The 22346-nt window shown below is 38.6% G+C and overlaps 1 protein-coding gene across 1 annotated transcript in view; it reads right to left on the bottom strand.

Moving 5' to 3' along the window:
• The window catches only part of LOC103459532 (copine-8), an 83785-nt gene that overhangs the window by 41051 nt on the left and 20388 nt on the right, over positions 1–22346 (bottom strand). Inside the window, exons 2-6 of the mRNA XM_008401168.3 lie at positions 19956–19996; positions 18546–18592; positions 16700–16803; positions 9182–9221; positions 4220–4296 (exon numbers count right to left, since the gene is read on the bottom strand). Of these exons, the coding sequence (XP_008399390.2) occupies positions 4220–4296; positions 9182–9221; positions 16700–16803; positions 18546–18592; positions 19956–19996 (309 nt within the window). The remainder of the gene's footprint in view (positions 1–4219; positions 4297–9181; positions 9222–16699; positions 16804–18545; positions 18593–19955; positions 19997–22346) is intronic.

A 22346-nucleotide genomic window follows, 5' to 3' on the forward strand; every position in this document is an offset into this window, starting at 1 on the left:
AGAATCAAGACGATCAGAGACAGATTAGTCGCCTGTTGCAAAGTCTCTACAGAAACATTAGACAATCTCCTGCAATGGTATCAAACAGTCTGTCTGCACTGATGTGAAATTACATGGGTGGCCTGCCAAATGTTTGAAGTGGCTGACACAGCAGGGCACTTGGCCCCGACTTCTGGCTTCCCTGCTGGTGGAGTCATTTCTGGCAGCGTTTCAGAGTCAGGTGGCGTCTTATGCTGCTGCTGCTGTGATGGACTTACACCTGTTTTTACCTTTTTGATTTTTTTTTTGGTGCAAAGCAGAGATATGAGCTTTCTTTTTTCTTTTTCTTTTTTTAAAGACCTTCCTTTTATATCTGCCTGCGATCAACAACAAAAATAAACTCACACGGTCAACATGCCACAGCAACGGAAAATCTGAGACCATGAAGCAAGTATGTCATCATTAAAAAGGCAGTTTAAGAGTCTAAAGTGAAGAAGTGTAGCACATTTGGTGAAAGATCAAATCCTGTCACGTTTTTGACATGTGACTGTTGCTTTTGATGTGCCCGTTTAGCATAGTGTATGTATATTGATGAGGAACGTAGAACGCATTGTATTGTGTCAACATACACTGACACAATACAACTAACTTTTCAACTTTTGTAGAAAGGTTGTGGCTCTTTTCTACAGCTTTTTAAAACAATATTTAAACATATGCTAATAAAGTTTACTGTTCTTTAAACACCAACTGTCAAAGGTGTTCATATAACTATCAGCTTAGTTACAGATGGAGTCATTTTGCGCATTTTAAAGTGAATACACCTTCACCAGCGCAGACAGAGCATCTGCATAGTGTTGCATTAAGATCAATTTATGTACTTTTTGGGTCTTTTTTTAAACAATATTTGAGCAACAATGTCACTGGCCACCTGAGCAGATAACCTGACAATTAGTAAATTAACTCAAATTAATGTCACAGATTTGAACTTTTTAAATGTAATATTAGTAGGAATCAGTAGCATTTCTGTTTGAAATAAATGTGATTCATTTGCGTTTGAGGGTTTTTACACAAAAATGTCAAACTGCGGCGGTTTCACCAACGGTTGTCATGCCTTCGCAGCAGAGTGCAGCGAGACACTTCACCCAGTGTGTCCTGTCTTTTGTCTTCCGTTGCTCTCTTTCTCTCTCACACACACACACACACCTCAAGCCCAACTGGATTTTGATTGAACAATGTAATTAGTTATAATTAGCCCTTATTAAAATTGTTAAAGAGCCTCCCCAGTGACTCTGGCTGCAGGTGAGCGTCTGCAGAAGTCTAACAGACACGTCTATACAGACAGGATGTCTGTGAAATGACAACTGCAACAGCTGTGGGCTCCGTGTCTCACTTTCTTCTGTTTCTGCACGAATCAAACTTGAATTTAATAAACTCATTTAATTCAGTAGTTTTTTTCTCTCTCTCACCAACAGTACGTGACATGAGAAATGCAACGTAAACATTTCCGACTTTGATATTTTACTTTTTTGTACTTTGCCTCCCTGTCAAGATGCATAATTATAAGACTGTCATACATAGGACGATTAGCAGGGTTTTTGGAGAAATAAAAGTAGTTAATAGTAGCAGACAGCTAAATTGGAAGAAAAGATAAGATGAAAGCAATGAGATATCAAAATCTGAATTTTAAATAAAAATTAGGCTTAATATTGAAGCCAACATTTTTGAAAAGCCGCTTTAATTCTCTGGCCGTCCATAAAGCACATTAATGCTGAGTAACATCTTCAACTCCAAGGCAAAAACAGTCTGCATTAGAAAAAATAAATAAATAAATAAAATAAAAAAATCAAGCCATGCATACTAAAAAACATTTCATATGTTTGATTCTCTTACCGTAAGGTAGTTTAAGATGTTTGTTGAATGTCTTTGAAATTGGTTGATGGATTTCATGCCACTGATGAACTCATATAATTGTGAAATGAAATGAAAATGATGAGTAGTTTATTTTACAAACAAAAACCAAAAACTGTGCTTCCTTCCTTTACTCTAACAGCTCTAAATAAAGTCTCGCTGACTTGCCATCAGATGTCACCAAATTAACAAGAGGAACATTAAAGAAGCAGTTAAGATGCTCATGACGACTTTGGAAAAGTCCAACAAAAAGTTGTGCACAATTTTAAGTTTACGTTTTAAGCCCCTCCTTTGTTTTACCAATTCAGTGTCATAAATTAAGATTGATCGTGAGGAGGAGAGAGGTTTACTAAAAGCATCCATCAGGAAAGCCACATGTTGCACTCTGAACCCGTAACTCCTTCAGCAAAACGAATTTGCGATCAACTCTAAGCTTTAAGTGAGCAACTAAGCTCAAATAAGCTCAAATTAAAACAAAGGCAATTTCTAGATGAGAGCAAATTACTCCTGATGAAGCTCATTTAGCGTTTTGTGCTGATGCAAAGAGCCAGTGTTTCTGTCAGTAATCAAAAACAAAGATTCTCTGACAACACACTGAGACAAATTACAAACGACGAGGAGTTGAAGTCTGCTTTCCAGAGTGAAGGGTAAAATAATTTACTTCTTCATGAATGTTTTTACATCAAGTACCATCAGCATGTGATGGTACTTGATGGAAGATTTTCCTTCAATTCCCAGCTTCGAATAACCTTATTAAGCTTGATACACCGTGACACAGAAAGTGCCAGAAGTTTCCATGGTTCATCTCACTCTCTCACAGGCTTGTGCAATTTCATTTTGACTCGTTGTTGCGGTGCACTATTGGAAAATCACTTCCATAACCAACATACTGGAAGACGATTAATAACAGATATTAAAATGATCTCACAAGACTTGAGCTTCGCATGTTTGATTAGAAGAGATTGTGCAGACAACCCTCTGCCTTTAGGAGCCAACTTTGCAGAGTGAAGAAAGACTAATTGCTGTCCGAAATGAGAGATTAGTAAAATGAAAGTCATTGATGCTCGTTAGCATATGACTGTTCTTAGCTAGCATCCGTTGTAGCCGTCATTGCATTTCTGTGTCAGCATAAACTGCTTATGTAATACATGGCATGTAAGTTTAATCATTTAAAAAGGTTCTGCATCATTTATACAAATTTCAAGTTGAATGTCTTTTCCTTCTCATCTAATCTGTAAGAAATCACCCTAGATAAAATGACATTTAAATCAATAAGGTCATATTAAAAACTAACATTTTATTGCCTTATATTATTAAGTTGTGTTACATTTTACATTTAATCTAGCTGAAAACATTTTACTTCAAGACGGTTAAATTGAACATAGATTCCATCAAAATGTAATTCCCTACAATTATTTGTACATTTAACACATTTAACAGCTTCCAACACACTTTATTCTTAATTCACAGAATTTAACACTTTAGTCCAATTCTGTGAAAATTGACTTAAAACTGATGAATCCAATCAGAATTTAATTTTAAATCTGTGTATATAATTCATCACAATTACACTGACTGCATTTAATTATAATTTGATTCACTTCTTCTGATTCCATAATTAATGATGATTAGTTCCACAATGTAGCAACATTAAAATTCCATATATTGACCGAATGCTTTTTTATTCATATTAAAGTTTAGAACATTAATGTACAAAAAAGGGCATTTAGCACCATCAGAATCTGATACCAGCACAGGATGCAAAGTAAGTGCCACTAAAATAATAAGTGTTCAGTTTTGATTGCAAAGAAGAAAATAAAAAAAATCTATATTTGTAACAAGTGTTACTGTGCATATTTTTAATTAGCTTCTGTAACTCTGCACTTTTTACCTCAGTTTCCCCAGAAACAGCAGCCAAGAACACAACACGCTGGAAAAAAAAAGTCCAATTATAGAACATCATCAGAACTCGGTGTTCTTCTCGCAGAAATTAATGTGCACAAACTAGATCTCGAAAAAGGTCTGGGTCCCTGATAAAACAGGAACATTTCCAGCCAATTTCTCATCACATTGACGATGGAATCACGGATGAACTGTTCTCAACAAGTCACCTTTTTGTTCTTTGTGTCGAACGCTATCAAAGCGGATGGACATGTACATTCTGCTGCCAATAAGAATGAAAGCTGGGATGCAATCCAAAATGTTTTGGAGGTTTTCTTCTTTCACAGGCAAAGTGTGATTGACAGACTCTTCTGATGTTGCACATAGTAACCATCAATCACTTACGGTGAGACTAGAAATGGTGTTGACGTTTCCTGCTAAATCGACTCACCCAAGAGGTTTTTCCAAGCGACTGCCCAGCGATCCAACCACCTCTCCCAGGGTGCAGTAGGCCTGGCCCAGGAAGTCCTGTGGAATCAAAGAGCAAGTGAATATTATTGACATGAATCGCATAAACATGCAAACACAGATGGCATTTTATCAGAAATTATAAATGTTATTTCAACAGTTTAGCACAAAAATTTAAAAACAAATCTTAAATGGATTTTAGGATACAATGCCCCTCTTTTTGTACATATTTTCCTTCCACTCAACTTTCTGGTTCAAATTGCTTGGATATAGCGCTCTCAGCGCCCGAGTTTTGTTGCTTTCCCTAAATAGGGAATCAATAACTGTGTTGAATAACTGTTGAATCTGAAAAAACAAGTTTTAGGTTTTCTTTAGTTTTAAGACACAACTATCATAAAAACAAACGACAGAACAACATCACTCACTGCATAATGAAACCAGATATGGTATGAGATGCACTTACTGAACTGAACTAGACATAAATTTAGTTCTCTAGTTCTACATTCAAATTTATGGAAACGGTACCATACCAAATATAAATATGGAAATTATGCCCAATTGAGTCTTAATTTCACATTTGTGGCTTTCATGGAAACAAAACAAGTTTAAAAATGCAAAATTGTCTTATTTCTCCCTTTTTTTTCTTTTTTTTTTTAAACCAAGAGGTGAAGCCATTTGTCATTTTAGTGAAACGCGTCTAATTTTAGCTCAGAACAGCTCCGAGCAAAACCAACATAATGGTCTCATTTGCTATACTCATTAGCATCTCTTCTCAGTTTTTTTTTCTATATCTATCATCAGAAGAACAATTTCTTACATTTTCTAGATAAAATAAAAACACATCTGCAAATGTGTTTTATGATATTTTTTCCCCTCTGTCTTTGAAGAGAAAATAACAAGCCGCAGAAGAACCACGGCAGCTGCCAGCAGGGGGTCCATCAGAGGACCGGCTGTGTGCTGATAATGGCTAATTACAACAAATAGCAGAACTGGTTGGGGAAATAAAGTTAAAAGAAAAGCTATTTCGACTCCAATCATCTAGATAACACTGATATATAAAGCAAAGAAAGTTCAAAAGAATGAACACTGCAATATGAAAAAACAAAGAAAAACTTGTACTATCAAATAAAGTAACTTTGGTAGAAAGTACCGCCTTTAACTTAGAGACCGTGTTTCTTTGAAGTACTTGCACCTGTCGGTTAAGCTTTGAAAAACAACATTTTACATTTTTACCAAACTATTTTGTAGCTATAAGAAATTAAAACGTAATTATTTAGAAATGTTACCGATTTGTTCACGGATGTTTTTCCATTGCTTTTATCGATTCACTATGATCAACACTTTTTGACTTGGCGTTTTGGACAAAAACCCAAAACAATCTGAAATGTCAAATTGGTTTCTACAAAATGACAAATAAGACCTACTTCAACAACAAAGATCCAGCCAAATGGTGTTAGTAGTGTCACAATGTGTGGACCAGAGATCATGTGATTGAGTCTCAAGTGATCCTTATATAAAAACTTTGGTGTTTGGAACATCGATTCATTTAATTAATCAGTATTCCTGGCTACGATTAGCAGCATGAAGACTAAAGAAAAAATCTAAAGTATAAGTCAGGGAATGAATACAAAAAAAACATCCTGTTGAGTTCTTTCGATGGTCCCAACTTTGTCTAATACCAATATATTTTATTGTATACATTGCTAATATTTAAGATCACAGTACTTTGGGACAGATTAAAAAAAAAAAAAGCTTGTATGTTCAGCAGCTTCACTATTGAGCCGTTCCATCTGGTTTTTCACAGCAACTGGCTTTCCTTGTTCAGTGCTGCGAATATGGTGAGTGTACCAAGTTCAAGTAGTGCATTCGCCTCCAGCTTGCAAATCTCAGAGGTCACGACACGGATCAACATAGCCATCTGCAGTCTAAGATTTCTAACTTGCAGTCTGTTAGCGCAAAAGGCACCTCGCCGTTATGAAGGCAGCAAAACACAAACCAAGAGCCAACAGAACGAGACTGTCAGGATTTCTAGGAGAAAACATTGTGTTTCTCTCGATGAAATAAAGGTGCAACGAAAAGTCAGAACACACTAGTAATGACTACCAGCGAAAAACATCAGAATAAAGTATTAAAACTCTGCAACCAACAGATGATCTACTTGTATTTCATATCCATTTTCAATCATGGCTGCAAACTATGTTTCAATCAGCGCAGCATGTTTCATTTCCTTCATGTGTATATCAGACTAGATCTCACACAGTTATGACTGAGACAGCCCCGCAGACTGTACTTCCTAAGATAAAACACACCATCTAATGGCCGGGCTCCCTGGCTTTCCCTCTGGGATCTGCATCAAGGCTGTAAAGACGGTAAGCTGCCTCAGAGTCAATGTGCGTGTCTCCACTTATATGAGGTTATTGATTTCAGACTAGCGAGGTAAAACGAGCAAGGGCAGAGAGAAGATCACCAAATGGGTAAGACTAAAGAAAGAAATGAGAACAGAGAGGGGGAAAAAGGTTTACAAAAGGCCAAGTAATGAAGAAACATTCTGATATTGCTAAGTGGTGGGGATTTACAGCGTCACCATGCAATCTATTAAAACGTTTTTCATATTTGAGCACAAACATTGACGTATGTTTGTGGTTGTGAGGGGATTGTGAGGTAAACCAACAGAGAAGTGAATAAATCTGAAAAGTGTTGTGGCAATGGGGTTGTTGTCCTGCTGTAAGAATGAACTAACCCAGTTTTAAATGTATGTCTTATAAAGCAATTTTTTTTCAATTTGTTGTTTCCGGTAAGCTCTGTATTTAGTTTCCATTACTTTCAGGCAACTATGCATTGTCACAACCATTCACTACTTGTGTTGGTCTATTTCATAAATAGCTCAGTAAACTAAATCAAAGTTTGAGGAAGATGACAAAATAAAAAAAATAAAAAACAGGGGTGTGAATACTTTATGAAGCACTGCAAATAATATTTACCAGAAAAAAGGTATGACTTTAATTTTCTTGTCTATTACATTTAAACCAAAGAAACCAGGATATCATCTGCATATCATCAAATCCATTATCCTGTCCTGATTGATCTCTTCTTTCAATTCCAGAATAACATAATATGATTTTTAGTTTATTCAAAGTCACATTTATCTGACAAAAGCCCTTCACCATACACCCAATTCACCTCTTTTTAAAAACATCTATGTTTAGCAGCAGGACAGTGACCGTTTGCCTCAAAGTTGAAGAGAAACTTCTAAGCCCATAAAACAAAGCTAACCAATATGAAAACCCCCTTGTGGATTCCTGCTACTGAAGACATATGATGGTGCAATATAGCAACCTGCAGAGAGGAAAACCTGCATCATCCTGGCTTAAGGTGATGAAAACTCTTTTCATTTTCATGCAATTCTTGATGCAAACGCCGGCATAAATATTTTTGCATTTAAGGCAGGTGATTACTTCAAAAGCCACGTCTCAGAATACTGTCAACTTTCAGAGAATACGCAGACTTTGTGAAGTCCGCCATAAGCCTGTGGTCGTCTGGGCTACCAAAAAGAAAAAGAACAAAAAAAAAAACTATGTATAAAAACACAGAAAGCCCCAAATTAATATGAAAATGCATGCACAATATGAGCGAACTCAACCGCAACTTGTGGATGTTAGTGAAATGATCAAATGTCTGCACTCAAGTTTTGATCTTTATCAAATAAACAAGATCTCATAAAAGCGACTTGGCTTTCCTAAAATACACAACGCAGAGCTGCAGGCTAGACTGTGATTTCCTCCCTTTTTCTCAGCTTTATTTTATGTCTCTTCCAATAATCCACACTTTCTAAAAGCAGGCAACAGTCACACCTGAGCATCCATCTCATGTGTTATGTGGGCAGCGTGGCGGGCCCGGACACTTAAAAGCAAGAAAGGATGAGAGCTGTGTGGCTTGTTGCCTTGGGGCAAAGCAAAACTGGCTGTCTGTACCTTCCAAGAGGCAACATCGAGAGACACATTGAGCCTATTAGTCAGCACTCGCAAATATCCACAACGTTCTGTGATATTGCAAACGCAGAGTTAGAGGAGTTCGGGAAAAGCATTGGTAGATTGATCCAAAGCTCTGATTAGCTGACATGTAAAAAGAATAAAGAAAAATTGAAAATCGGCCAAGTCAAAGTCCAGACTTTAAGTCAACGTATGGAGTTAAATCCATGTCAGATGCTATATAGCATTACCAGACCAAAGACAAGTCATTCATGCTTGAAAACCCTTCAACACATGGTAGCAGTTTTCACAACAAGAATTGCTACAGTCAGTTATTAGGCTTAGGGAGAAATTACTTATTCATGATTTACATTTACTAAAATTATCTTTGATATCAACATTTGTTTAATGTAACATTTTAACTGTAAGGGAGGGTGGAAATATTTGTCCACAGCACCGTAGATGTCCATGAATTAGGATGATCTTGAGCTTTCCAATTGCTTTCTATCAGTCTTTTGTGGCTCTTACTGGGAATTACGTCTAATCAAATCATACCTACATAAGTTGGATGCGATAACTTAGAGTATTTATCTTGAAAAATAGACAAGACTTTCCTCACCCAATTGAAAATAAACATGACAGTTCAGCGTCCAAGCTGCCTCCGGTTCTTTGAACTAGAACGCCCTGAAAGCAGCGGGCGGGTAATGGCTGTTATTACCTGCGAGGACGCTGCTGTTACTAATTACAGCTGTTGTAATCACTGGCATCAACGGAAGAAGCAGGGTGGACAAATTTAATTTCTAAATGACCCCCACCCTGCTCCGAGACCGCGCAAGTTTAGCAGACAATCAGCCCAGTCGTTGTAATGGCCAGATTGCCATTACGTGGCTAAAATGGTCCAAATGGGAGGAAGACACACACGCACGCACGCACACACACACACAAAGTGAGAAAGGAAGATCCAGAAAAGAACTCACGTGTTTCTGCAGGTTGGCACTCTTTGAGTCAACATCGTACCTGTGGAAATAAAGGAAGAAGGAGGGTCAGCGCGTTCCTGATAGATGCGGAGTGACAGATCTCAGCTGGGACCGCTGCCGATTACAGGCAGGATAAATCAGTAACGGGACTCAACAGCTCGTCAATGAACACCTCGCCGTAAGCTCTGGGTACTCTGCATCCCAGTGTGCAGCATTACAACTCTTCCCCATTAGACTGACGCTAAATAAATTGTTATTCACACACAGGACTGTGAAAAGATGAGGATATGGGGACGTTAATGAGTACATCATTCTCTTATTGTGTTGCCAAAAGTAGTTGCAAGCCTTGTAACTTTCCACAATTTGTCACACAAAATCCCAGTATGATGCTGCCACCACCTTGTTTCACTGGCGTATTAAGAGCAATTAACATTCTTAGTTGTTTTTTTCCCCCTAGTGTTTTACAGGCCTGGTGGGCTACCAGTCTTTATTTGCCTCCCCGTCAGGCTTAAATTGGATTTTTTTATGTAATAGACTTAGTGAGATACAGTATGAAATATTAGACTGTCTACATGAAACCCTTTTCATACTGAATAATACGGAATAGATCAAAAATAGATCTTTTGATCTATTTCCGATCAAAAGATTTATCAGTGTAATTTCCCAAAAGCTGAGTAGCGTGTTTTGTGTCAAGGTCAGATGTGACTGAAGATTGTTCCTCCTCGGCCTCCAATCAAAATTATTTAGAGAATTTATAAATGTATTCAGTCTCACCACATCTTAACATGTGAACATCCTCCTCTTGTCTTACGTCTGTCATTAGCTGCTAGCTCTGATTGTCTTGTTGCCGGGCATTAAATTTTAATGCCAATGTTTGGCGACATTACGTAAGGCATAAGGCCAATGAAAACACCATATGACATGAATGTGTGACATAGTACAGCGGCAGTTTTTTTTTCTCCCCTCATCCAATGTGATAAAACAGCATCATGTAAAAATCTATGTTCTTTTGTTTGGTTGTGAAAACACAAAACCATTAAAATGGTTGAAGAAAAATAATTATACCACAGTAACAGTGACGGTAAAGATGGATTAAGCTAGGTTTATAGTCGATCCATTGCTCCTGCCTGTTGGCCTCAAAAGCTACTATTTCCAAACGATGATGCCTGCTGAAGCAGCTCAGAATTTCTGTAACTTTAAATATTTTCTATCACAAAAACACAGTGGGCCGCTGGTGGACCCTCCCATCTAGCAATCCAACCCTTTCTGGGGATTTTTAATTATGAGCTAAAAGTTACATCTGAAGCTTCTTTTATTTATGTTTGATGGGTCTTCTACATGGATTTCTTAAACAATATATTTAGTTTGGCTACTCTTCCATACAGTTCAGATTTGTGCAATGTGAACACTTTTACAAAACATTGTGCATTATTTTTGTAAGTGTGTCCGATTTGCCTCGTTTTTCCCTCTAGATCGCTCCATGCAGCCCGTACACACAATATTTGCAAAAGGAGTCATTTGTCTGGAAACGCTCCCCCAGGCTCTGCGGAACGGCAGGTCATCAGACAAACCGTTTACTCAGCAATCTAAGATCATTTCACACCTCAGGTCATTTCACTCAGCTCTAAATATGGATCGCTCTTTGCAGGCTAATACTTAAGGGAAATAAGTAGCCATTTAGTTACTTTCTTAAAATGTTCTGGATGTTTAGGGCTAGAATGCTCAGATACTATAAATCTGAATTGGAATGGACAAGATTTCTCTTGCGCAACCAAGTCTGGGGACTGGTTTATTACTAAAGGTTGAGGCCCCAAAACCTGGACTCACAGCTACTTTAGGTTTTTGTTATGCAAGAGCTGAAAATGAGACTTGTGATGATAGGATTTTTGACGCAACTGTAGCTTTTATAGACAGGTAGAGCTGGTTATCCATCGCTACCTACCAGGAAAGTGATGGAGCCTCTTACTGTACGCGTCTCTCAGGAATGTTTTTGTCTTTGTAGAGTTTTCAGATTCTCCACTTCCCGACTGGTTCATGTAGTATTTACTTTTACTGTCTATCATTCACGAGTCTGAATAGCTCATTGGCAGAAAATGAAAAACAATGCTTGAAGAACGAGATTCTCTCTTTCCTCTGCAGAGATGAATAACCATTTACGAGGGCTGACCGTTGGCTTACTGTTTGCTATAATTTTAACAAAAATATTGCCGTTTCCAGCAGTGTTGTGTGCAAGAAAGAAAAAAAAAGCAAGATTTACTGACTTTACAAGAAAGTAAAGTGAGGTTTTTCAGACATTCTGGGTTCCAGTCAACTGACTTTTAGTTTCAGTTTAAAGTTGTTGGGTTTTTTTCCACAGTGTCCGGGCTCGACGCCAAACATTTCTCAGACTGCTCATGTCTTTATTGTCATTGATTCCTTCAGCTTTTTTTTTACGTTTTCTTCCTCTTGGTTCATTGCCAGATTTTCTGAATTACTGTCTTGCTTCTTGCCTTGTTCTCTCAGTCAACTGGAGTTTCTGCAGTGCCTTTGTGTTTTGTTTATTAAAGCCTTTTGTATTCGTAAGTAGCTTTCCGCTTTCTTAAGTGGGTTTACCGTATGGGGCAAAGGTTATAAGCTTTTTCACGTTTTGACCCACTGTAACCACTAAGTTAAATGCATTATGAGAGGGTAGGGATTTGTTCATTGTCCAAACTTGTTGTAAACAAAAATCTGAAATTTGAGATCATACTGAGTAAAACCTACTCCAACCAGCTGTATTAGAGGTTTGTTAGAGGGCATAAGTGAACAAAAACTCGCAAAGACCAAGTAGCAGACCAAAGTTGTTGAGCTGGTTAAAATGACCATGTAAACCACTAGTCTGCCTTTAATGATCCAAAAGCTAATATGTGGCCTCTTCTTTAAAAAAAACAAAACAAGAAAACCCCCCCTATATTTTTAGTTGTAAGTTAGTTCCACAAAGTATTGACAAAAAGGAAATGAATACAAATGAAAACTACCTTTGTGAGATGACTTCACAAACATTTTTTTAAACGAAAATGTCAGCAACTGTAACATAAATTTGGGGGGAAAAACCCCAGAGGATATCAATATTACTTCAAGGCCTTGTTTCATTTCATCAATGTGTGTATTTACGAAGTAACGATATAAAGTTTAGCATAATAAATCAGTGAAAAGTGATTTCCGTCGTCACTTTTCGCCTTGTTTTCAGACGGCCTCATAGTCATGGCCCATCTTTCGCCTGCCATCGTCTCAGACGGCGTTGCCCTCGACGGGCCGACAGTGGCAGCTTTATACAGCTGCTGATGAAAACCGAACAAAACAGGAGCCCCATGTGAACGCACACAGATAGACACACTCACACACTGAGAAAGCTTATCATGACCAATTCTCACAGCTACAAAAAGCTAGCTTTGGTTAGAAGATGATCAACTCCGTTCAGACAAACATTAACCCAAATAACTGTGTCACTAAAACAGGACGAGACTTATTTGTTGTGGGTAGGCCTGTCACAACAACACATTTTACTGGACAACAAATTGTCCAAGAAATGATTGCAATAAACAATAATAACGACATTTTGAGCCCATTTTCAGCTACTGCACTAATTACATCAAAGTACATCCTCTGAAAAATATAAAACTAAAGAACATTTGACACTGGAACTGGAAAACATTTTATATACCCAAAATAAGTAAACAAAACGACAATAATTGAAAGGGATCATGAAGTCTATGCAAACAAAACTACTTTTCAAAAAATAAAAAAATAAATACTAATAACTCACGTTTGACAGGGAAAACAGGTCAAAAGTGGCAGCTAGTGCAAACCAACTACTTGGGGCAAATGTTTGCAGCATTTTTCAGGAAGCCGGATATTCAATAATATTAAAGCGGAGCATCTCTGCCACATGGAGTTTATCAATCTCATTTTAATTTATCATGCCATTCATTTATTGCTTATTGTTACAGGCTTAGTTGTGGAGCCAAATTGAATTTTAATAGGTCCCGCACCAACTTCCTCGTTTTCTGATTTTCCATTCGCTCTGTTCCTTACCCGTCACAAGACAATCAGTTCTTCACATTTTGAAACTTATAACTTGTCTTCAAAGCCATTTTTCTAGTCCCTCAGGTGTCTGTTCGTCCTGCCCGTCAGGTTTCCCTCTAAAGAGAGCCTATCAGTCAGGATTCTCTGGTGCAGTTTAGCTGAAACGCCTCACATTCAAATGACTGTATTTCGAATGTCGCTTTAATAATTACCAGCTCTTTAAATCAGCCGAACGGGTGAAAATATGCTCAATCAGAGACAGAAAGAAAGCCCAGCAAGTTGAGTATGATTCATTTTCATAGTCCCAATTTATTAAATACTTTAACAATATATAATGAGATTAGTATCATTGTACAGCAAGATTCCAGTTCAATTAAATGAAATTGCAACAATGCCTCATCCTGAGAATGCATGTGGCAACTGTGGAAAGGATGAATTTGCTTTTAATTTAAAAAAAAAAAAGTGCAGTAAAACTACAATACCCCCAAAAGACTTTACATACATTTCTGTGTAAAAACTATCAAAACCCACAAATGTTTTGTTTTTTTTCCACATAACATTATATAACAATACCAATAAAAATGTGTTTGAGGTGGTAATGCGAGAAATCCTGGTTATATTTGTTTTGGACATTTAAAATATCTTGCAGTGTTAAGTGTTCTTTTCAAAATTAAAGTCTATTGGTCTTTAGGACGGTGAACTTGCATCAATATGCCGTTGTTATATTTACTTGAAAATGGTCTCAAAACTACAATATTTTGCTGGACAATCCAGCAAAATTTGTCATTGTGACGGGGCACATTACTCTGAGGGAAACTGGTGTGATCTTACAAGCAAATCTAAACTAGATTCTCTGGAGAGAGAGGATATCATGACAAGCTGCATCACTTATCTTTTTCTATCTTTTTCATGCACAACAACGCAAGTAGTAGCAGCATGTGCTTCTTATGTGTGTAAATAGACTGACTGGTGACTCGATGTGGTCCACCGGAGCATATTCGACATGAAAGGTTAAATGCTTCTTTTTTTTTTTTTCCCCAGAAGGAAAACCGTCTTTCCCTACATCTCCAGCCACCATTCCCCGAAGCCCCGGTTGTTATGGCTACCTGCTACACCGCACACAACCGGCACGCAAATACCCACACCGTGGCTTGGGCCGCGGCGCATGTGGGGAGAGCGGCGAGCAAGAGGCACACATCACTTTTGGTTTCGTCTTGGAGTGAGTCTGTCTAGCATGTGACCGGGTGACACATCTCCTGCACATGTGAGCACGAAGCGTGACTGAGCGACTCGGTGGAAATGCCAAGGCAGGGTCCTACGTTGGTCGTTGGTCTGGTCAAGCACCTGAGCAAAAAGGCTCAGGATATTTTAGGTGTCGTGATTGGAAATGGTCCAGTCACCTCTTACAGAGCTGCCAGGATCCAGGTGTGAACCCGACATTCCAAAGATGCTCGTCATATTTCGTTCTCTCACAATATTCCACCCACACAAACTATTTTTTCCCACACAACCTTTTTTTTTATTTTCTTCCCTTATTTTTTTTCTTACTACCGTCTCAGACCCAGCCACTCCTCCCCGTCGCGACCCAACTTTCACGATGATGGTAAAAACTGTTGCCGCTCCTCTGTGGTTTACAGATAATCTAATTAATCTTATCATTTTACAAGAGAAACTGAAATTTGCATGTAGGTGATGCGTCTCTAGGCATCACCTAGAGACGCTGCTGGCAGGTTCAAAACGTCTAAAACCCCATCGGTATGCGAAGGAAGACCAAAGAAATGTCAGATTCCTACATTTGCACCTCGTGCAACCAAAAAGGTCTAGTCAGTAAATCTGAAGTACAAGGAAATGACGCAGATTCACACTGATAACATCTGTGGAATGATGAGAATGACAGGTTTCATAGTCGAAGTGCAATCCATATAAAGTCAAGTGGAAGGCCGTTTGCCAACCAGTAGAAACGTACTGGAATCCTAGTCAATGCAGCAGGACGGTAACCTCAAAGATACCAGGAATTGTACAACAGAAAGGCAGGAAAAGTATTCAAACTTATTCATGGGTGTCTGGAAACCTCAATGAATTGAATTCTTATAGATCACCAAAAGAAAATTCATCAATAACATCATGACAGACTGAATACATCAAACAGAAAACAGCTGCTTTAAGTTGTTGCTGTTAAAAAGTTACTTTTACAATTATATACTGAGGAGGTGTAGTTGTTTTTTCCTTTAGGTATTCTCTCTGCTTCACAATTGAATAGGGCCACAGATTATTTTCAAACTACCCCTAAACTCAAGCTCAAAACGTTAAGCATCCAGGAAGGACAGGTCTGATTTGAACCGAATGTGCTCAACATGCAGAGCAGTGATATGTATGTAAATAATTCAACTGCCTAAAAACAGAGAGTGACAGTAGAGACATCATGAATGGAGCTTTGGTAAACATTCAGGATGTTTCTTGAGCATCCAATGGTCAAAATAGGGAAATGATGTAGAGCAGACTCCTGAAAACATGATGCTGTTTGCCTCAGAGTGTATGACCTTTCAGTGGTAAAACGTCTACAACGGCAGTCTCTAATAGGAAATCCCTCTGTCAAACCTGACACAAACACATCCTTGTTGTACTGCTGTGGTGGCTTTGTTTTTGGTTGGATAAGGTTTGCATAATTCCTGCTGCCATGCATGCCTAAAGATGTTTTTGTGAACATGGAAGTTGTGCCGTTAGAGAAGAATCAGTCAACCGTCTATCGCACTGAGTAAGATGGCAGGAGAAATGTCTCCCCTGAAGGAACCCTGAGCCTTTTTCTCTGGGGCGGAACCACTCTGCAGGTGTGCAGCTTTGTTTATACAAAGGTGAGCGCCTTGTCTCAGTTGACCCTGACCTTTGAAAGCTGTTAGTTCACTTCTGGGTTTAAAAACGACAAATGTTCCACTTCCAATTCAGCTTCAGAGCAAATGAAGGCATGTTAAGAGACTGTGGTTCCTGGTCTGAGAGGCATTTATACATTTCTTCTTTGACAGACCAAGAAGTAAAACACAATGTCTCCAATTTTAACAAAAGAAATCTCAAATCAGATCTCAGGCAGAATTGATAGGACAACACAGAGGGCAAGAAGAAACATGATAGACTTCAAAATGGAAGAAAAGTTCACCTCACAAGAGGAAAATGTCACCGATGTAAAGCCGGAGATGCAATCAAAAGGTTATGTGGTGGAATGGTCTAGTCAAAGTCTGGGCCTGAATCTGAATCCAACTGAAAATCGGTGGCGAGACTTTCAAAGCGATGTTTGCAGAACATTTACTCGCCTTTTTCTTATCCAATCGCACAAAATTGTACAAAAATATATTGCATGTGGCTAAAATATGACAAAATGTAAGGAGCAAAAACTTTTACTTGTCGCTGCACAAAGCAAAGAAAACCAGACCAAAAAAAAGGACTAAAAAAAGTTAAGCAAACACAGGAAGTTGTACTCACAAGTCAAATCTGAGATTCTGTCGCTCTTCAAAGAAGTAGTCCAGCATGAATTTCCTCACGAAGTCTGGGTTTAGCGTGTTGTCAATCACCTCCGTTCTCCCAAACTGGAAGTGAAGAGCAAAGATGAGAGAGATGTTGAGAGAACAGTCGGGAGAAAACTCAAGGGTCCGACCGCTCCTCATCTCCGCTGCTTTGCTCAACCATTTCCGTTTGCCGCCCTGCCTTCAGAGAATCTATAAAATGTCGCTTTATCTTCGCGCAACACTTTGGAGATTTCTCCGTTCAAAAAAACAGCGGCTTTTACAGGCCCTCCGCGAAGTTGCAGTGACTCGTGTAAAGTACCTCATCAGCTGCAGCCCGTTCCTCTGGAGACTCATCAGGGGAGGCACTGGTTACGGGAGATTATGTACAGCTACGGCGTAATGAATGCAGAGCAACTTAAGCATCCAGTCAAAGGGGGTCAGGCAGGTCAGCGTCTGACATTTAACTTCGCCTATTGATAGAGCAAGCAGATGACGGGCCACTCGGAATTCTGAAGAACCGGGAGTGATTGGGGCGGTGGGAATTTGAACTCTCATTTACATTCGTGAATATTCATGTGGTGCAGGAAAAAAAAAAACTCTCTGGTGACTGCAGTTCAGAAAACATACTCTTAAAGATGCTGTCGACGGTGTTTATCAATTAAAAAGAGCAATGACAGGCATAATTAATACTTTCATTAAAACCTAAAATAAGTCCTCCACCTGTGTCTCTGGTTGGTTTGCTGACAAGTGACCATCTGCCGTTTTCACAGATATCAGCTTAGATGGTAAATAAAAATCATTAATGCAAATGTGACGCCAACAGAGAGACAAATTAGGCTGGTGAATACATTGACCTGATGTGCTATTTCTAGTTAAATAATGCACATTGCTTTTAATCATTTTAAGTGTTTGTCTAATGAGAGCGTGCGTAGCCTAAAGTAAATAAGAGCTTAAGCACATTAGAAGAGCCTTGACTAATGTAACCCGTGCGGCTAAAAAGAGTAACGTTTGCATTTAAATATGATATTTTAATGACTCAATATGTTGCCCCCCCCTGACTGTTCACGTCTTAAAGGGATAGTTCAGGATTTATAGAGTAGCTATAATAAGTAAAATACCTGCTTTAGACGGGGAACGGTCTGTTTTTTGTTTTTTTTTAATCACGGAGAATCAAGCTAACTGATTGTTTGCACAGGTGTCTTGTCTCGTCACCATCAAGGTGAAACGGGAACAATTGGTTCCATCAGCTCTGTGTTCTCAGTTTTTTCTTTCTCATGGAAAGCACTATATGATTTCTTTGATTTTCTTCATCACATATAGAGCTCTGAGTCCGTTTAGCTGCGTCTCTTTCACGGACGAAGTCAGCCACAGAGCTTCAGCTGCTGCTAAAAACGTGTACTCCATTTATTTCTCTTTGCTAATAATAATAATCAATTTAATTTATAACGCACTTTTTATTAATAAAAATCTCAAAGTGCTACACGGTGCAGCTAAAAACAAACAAAATCAACAATCAAAAAAAGACAGTCATTTAAAAGTGGAGTAGGCTTGTCTAAAAAGAAAAGTTTTCAAGCCGGTTTTAAAATCGGACAATAATTGCGGGGCTCTCAAATAGTCTGAGAGAGTTCCATAGATGAGGAGCAGCCACAGCAAATGCCCGATCACCCATAGTCCTTAGTCTTGATCGAGGAAGGTGGAAAGCCCTCCTTTGCCAATTTATTCTGTGTGCAAGATGAAACTTTATTGTTGTATTGACATATTCACGGCCTTGAAAACCAATACAAAGAAGATACCGTGGTGTTGCTGTGAAGAAACATACTGACCTCTCTCCATTCCTTGTTGCCCATGCCTTGTGTGTAGAGAACACAAACTGTAAAGAAGACAAACGTCCAACATTAACATCAGTCAAAGCAAACATCTATATTTACAAGATGTGTAGCTAATTATAGTATAAATAAGGCTGGATTACTGAAGCAGAACATGTTCCATGGATTTGAAAAACGTATTTTCTTTTTTTTTTATTCCATCAGAAAGCTGGAGCCGTTTGATTTGTATCGCTGATATTTTTATCACTGGGTCACATACCCCAGTTATCTATGCATTTCTGCCAACTTTAATACTTTCCCCTCGCTTCTTCGCCTTCTGGCTCCTTCCTACATCAGTCAGGTTCAAATTAAAGGATTAAAGTCGTGCTCAGAGGAATCACGAGATCACAAGAACTACCTAGACATATAGTTAAAGCCTGTCCTCTACTACTCCCTCATACAATCACCGTCATCCCAGCACTCGTCTCATCATTGTCATCATCATTGCCACAATGATTCACTCCTTCCATCCCGTTCTCTTGGAAATGTGCTGACAACTTGTTCATCATGCAATAACTTTTTTCCTGGTGTGGTCTTACACTGTTGGACACAAATGCTACAGTGGAAATGACAGGAAGAGTTTTTGTGAAGTATAAAATATCCTGGCCAAGACTAACTTTAATGAAAAAGTAGAGCTACTTAAAGTTAAATGCATTACTCTGTCATTTACAGTTACAGTACCAGTTCCACCTAAACTGGAAATTACTTTATAGTCAATTTAGTCAGTGGAGTATGGTTATAATGGCCAACTTAACCTAATTTGTGGTCAAATTTAGGTTTGTATTCTAATCAGAAGCTTTTTAAATTTTTTAAAAAGCTAGTATTCATTAACAAAATAAGGAAGATGTTATATTTTTAAGTCAAGATGTGATGCAGCAAATCAAAGATAAAAATTATCCATTTAAAAAACAAACACAATAAACCTGCTAAGCATTATTAGACTTTGTTCTTTAAGAATGTTGATGAAAAGAAAAATGTAAGATTTTTCTAAATCAAATTTGCTTTTCTCTAGAAAATGATAAAAGCAACGTTTTCCCCAGACATGACAGTTTTGTTTTAACGAAGATTTCACGATAGTATTGTGAGTGGGCGTTCCTGGCGTGGGATTTCATTTTTAGTCATTTTGTTTGTTTTCTTTTGCTTAATTTTTTTTTCCTTTTAAAAGGGATATTGTTTGTTCAACAATAAATTTGATCCATTAATTTAGCAATCATTCTAAATTCATTACTGTCCATTTTAACCAATTTCCTGACTCTTATTTTAATATGTGATAAAAACCTCTATACAGAAAATAACAGTGTAGTCTTTTCCACATGACCGTCTAAAGAGTTATGAGTTTGATTGATGTTTGGGCATCACGTTTCTTACTTGGGTCTGATTTGGAGAAGGTGTCCATGTCCAGCAGGTTTCTGTGGAGACACAAAGAGAGGAAATGGATGAAAAACAAAGTTTGTTTGGGCTGATGTAATCCAGCTCTGTGCCCAATAACCTTGTGAAAATATTGTCTGCATTAAGGAATAACACACCACCGACAGTTCAGTACAAGAACAAGAAATAACATTTTAATACAGTGGATTCATATCTCGCTTCACCACATTTTAGCTATTCTGACAATGCATTTGTTGTAAAGCAAAAGCAGTTTGACTTCTAAAACTAAGTAAAAACAGCTTTTATGCTACATTTAGAATTACAAGTCTTCTTTGTGACAGTAAAAGTGATGCTAAATCTAAAAATATAGCACAAAAAAAAAAAACACCACTGAAATAATCCAACAGGTTCAAACATAACCTCATCAAACCCAGACTTAATGTATTCTTCCGAGCTGCATTACCTGACATAGTTAAATCTCTGCATGTCACAAACATAAACGAGCCGCTGATTTGTGCTGTGTGACCTGTTGCGTTTGTTCCGAGCCATTAACCGTGTCTGTACATCTGTTTATATCCGTATCCTGCTCTGAGTTGACCACGGATGGCAGTGGAGATTAGCTTAGCGGGCGAAGTCTATATGAGGCACAGATGCTTCAGAGCGTCGAATCATAAAGATAGATGGGAGATCTCATGGTTCACTGGCTGCATGCTCACAACGCCAAGCCAGCCGTAGCATAACAACCAAGGTTTGTGTGACATAGAAAAGTAGTTTTGCAGCGATTTCAATTGTTGATCTCAGCGATACTTAGCCCAACTGTAGCAGGTGCTAACTGGAAAATTCACCCCAGCAAGCCAACACAACAATCACTAATGTAGATAGGCAATGCTCAATGGGCCTCGGTCAAGTACTTCTTCTTCTTTTGTTTTGGACTTGATGATGTTATGTGGATCATTTACCTACAGCATAACTCAAGCACAAATAAACGCATGGACAGGAACTGATTGGCGGATGTTCTTCATGAGGAAATCTAAGCAAGCCATTTATGACTAAAGGCAGCCTCAGATTGTTACACTTCCACCACCATGTATAACTGTAGGTATGTTCTTTCTGCTTTATGCCTGAAGTAATGGGATGCACAAAAAGTTCCAACAATATGAAGCCTACAACACCAGTGAACTAGCTCTGCCCTTATCAGAAGAAGGATTGTCCTCTTTGATTTCACTGATTGGTCGGCAATTTGTGTTGTGTCAGACACACCGGGACAGACAACCAAATGACCAGAGTAAAAACCTCTTAACGTTTTTGGTTTGACAGAAATGAGGTTCTTCCAAACAGGAACACCTGCAGATTTTCCTTTGCGTATTGGACTTTTAATTATTTATTCCTTTCATATCAACACTATGATGAGAAAAAATAAAAATGGTCTTTACTGTCAAAGCATCCTGTACGTGTGCTTCTGTTATGGGGGTGTTAACTTGTACGTCGTAAGCCTAAATTTTATTGATTACGTTTGTTTACTTGCCAGCTCTAGAAGCTCTGTCTGTAAAGCTTAACATGACGATGCGGTAAGGGTGGCTATAAATGAACAAGCGGACTTTTAACCAGTCAAAATGTTTGCCAAAAAGAGTAGAAATGATGATGTATCACACACACATACACACACACGCACGCACGCACACACACTACCTGAGCCTGGGAATCTGCTTTCCTGACTACATTGTTCAGTGTAATGTGTAAAAAAGTAGTCTATGCAGGCATACGTGTGTGTGTGTGTGTGTGTGTGAGTCACACTGTGCATGTTGGACCTTGCGTGGATCAGAGCCGCTGTTTTTGTGGGCGCATCGTGTACGTGACATATTGTGTGGATCAGGAAATCACCGTTAGGTACCCGGTGCAAAGTTTCCATTTCTATTTTTTCTATATGTGGTCTGTATTTGTGTGGTTTCTGCTGGTTTTGTGCGCCACGCTTATGATGTGTGCTAAGGTTGTGATTGTGCTCTTGTGGTTTCAGGTGAGTTGTTGTTTTGTACGAACCACTCAATATCCTACAAGCGCCCCCGTCTCACGGGGCCAGTAGCATTTAAACATCAGCATTAGATGTTTTGTGATTTCTTTACAGGAAATTAGCCTAAAAATGTTCAACTACTTCTAACCTTGTTCAGGGGATTGTGAACACCCAGGAAACGGACAGAACTTGTTTTGAGATATGGGGCTAATTGCCCTGTTGGAGTTTGCCCACTTTCTCCTTTTAAGCGGGAATGTGACGTTTCAAAGTGAGCGACTGCTCAAAGCACATCACACACTCAGAATGGGCTCCCGGGCTCCCGTTGCGCACGTGCCATGTGTGCGACTGCGTGCCCGTTTCTGTATGTGCGAGTGCGACACGTT

This window comes from Poecilia reticulata, chromosome 23 (assembly GCF_904066995.2).
Source record: "Poecilia reticulata chromosome 23, P_reticulata-male-v2, whole genome shotgun sequence".
Classification (NCBI taxonomy): domain Eukaryota; kingdom Metazoa; phylum Chordata; class Actinopteri; order Cyprinodontiformes; family Poeciliidae; genus Poecilia; species Poecilia reticulata.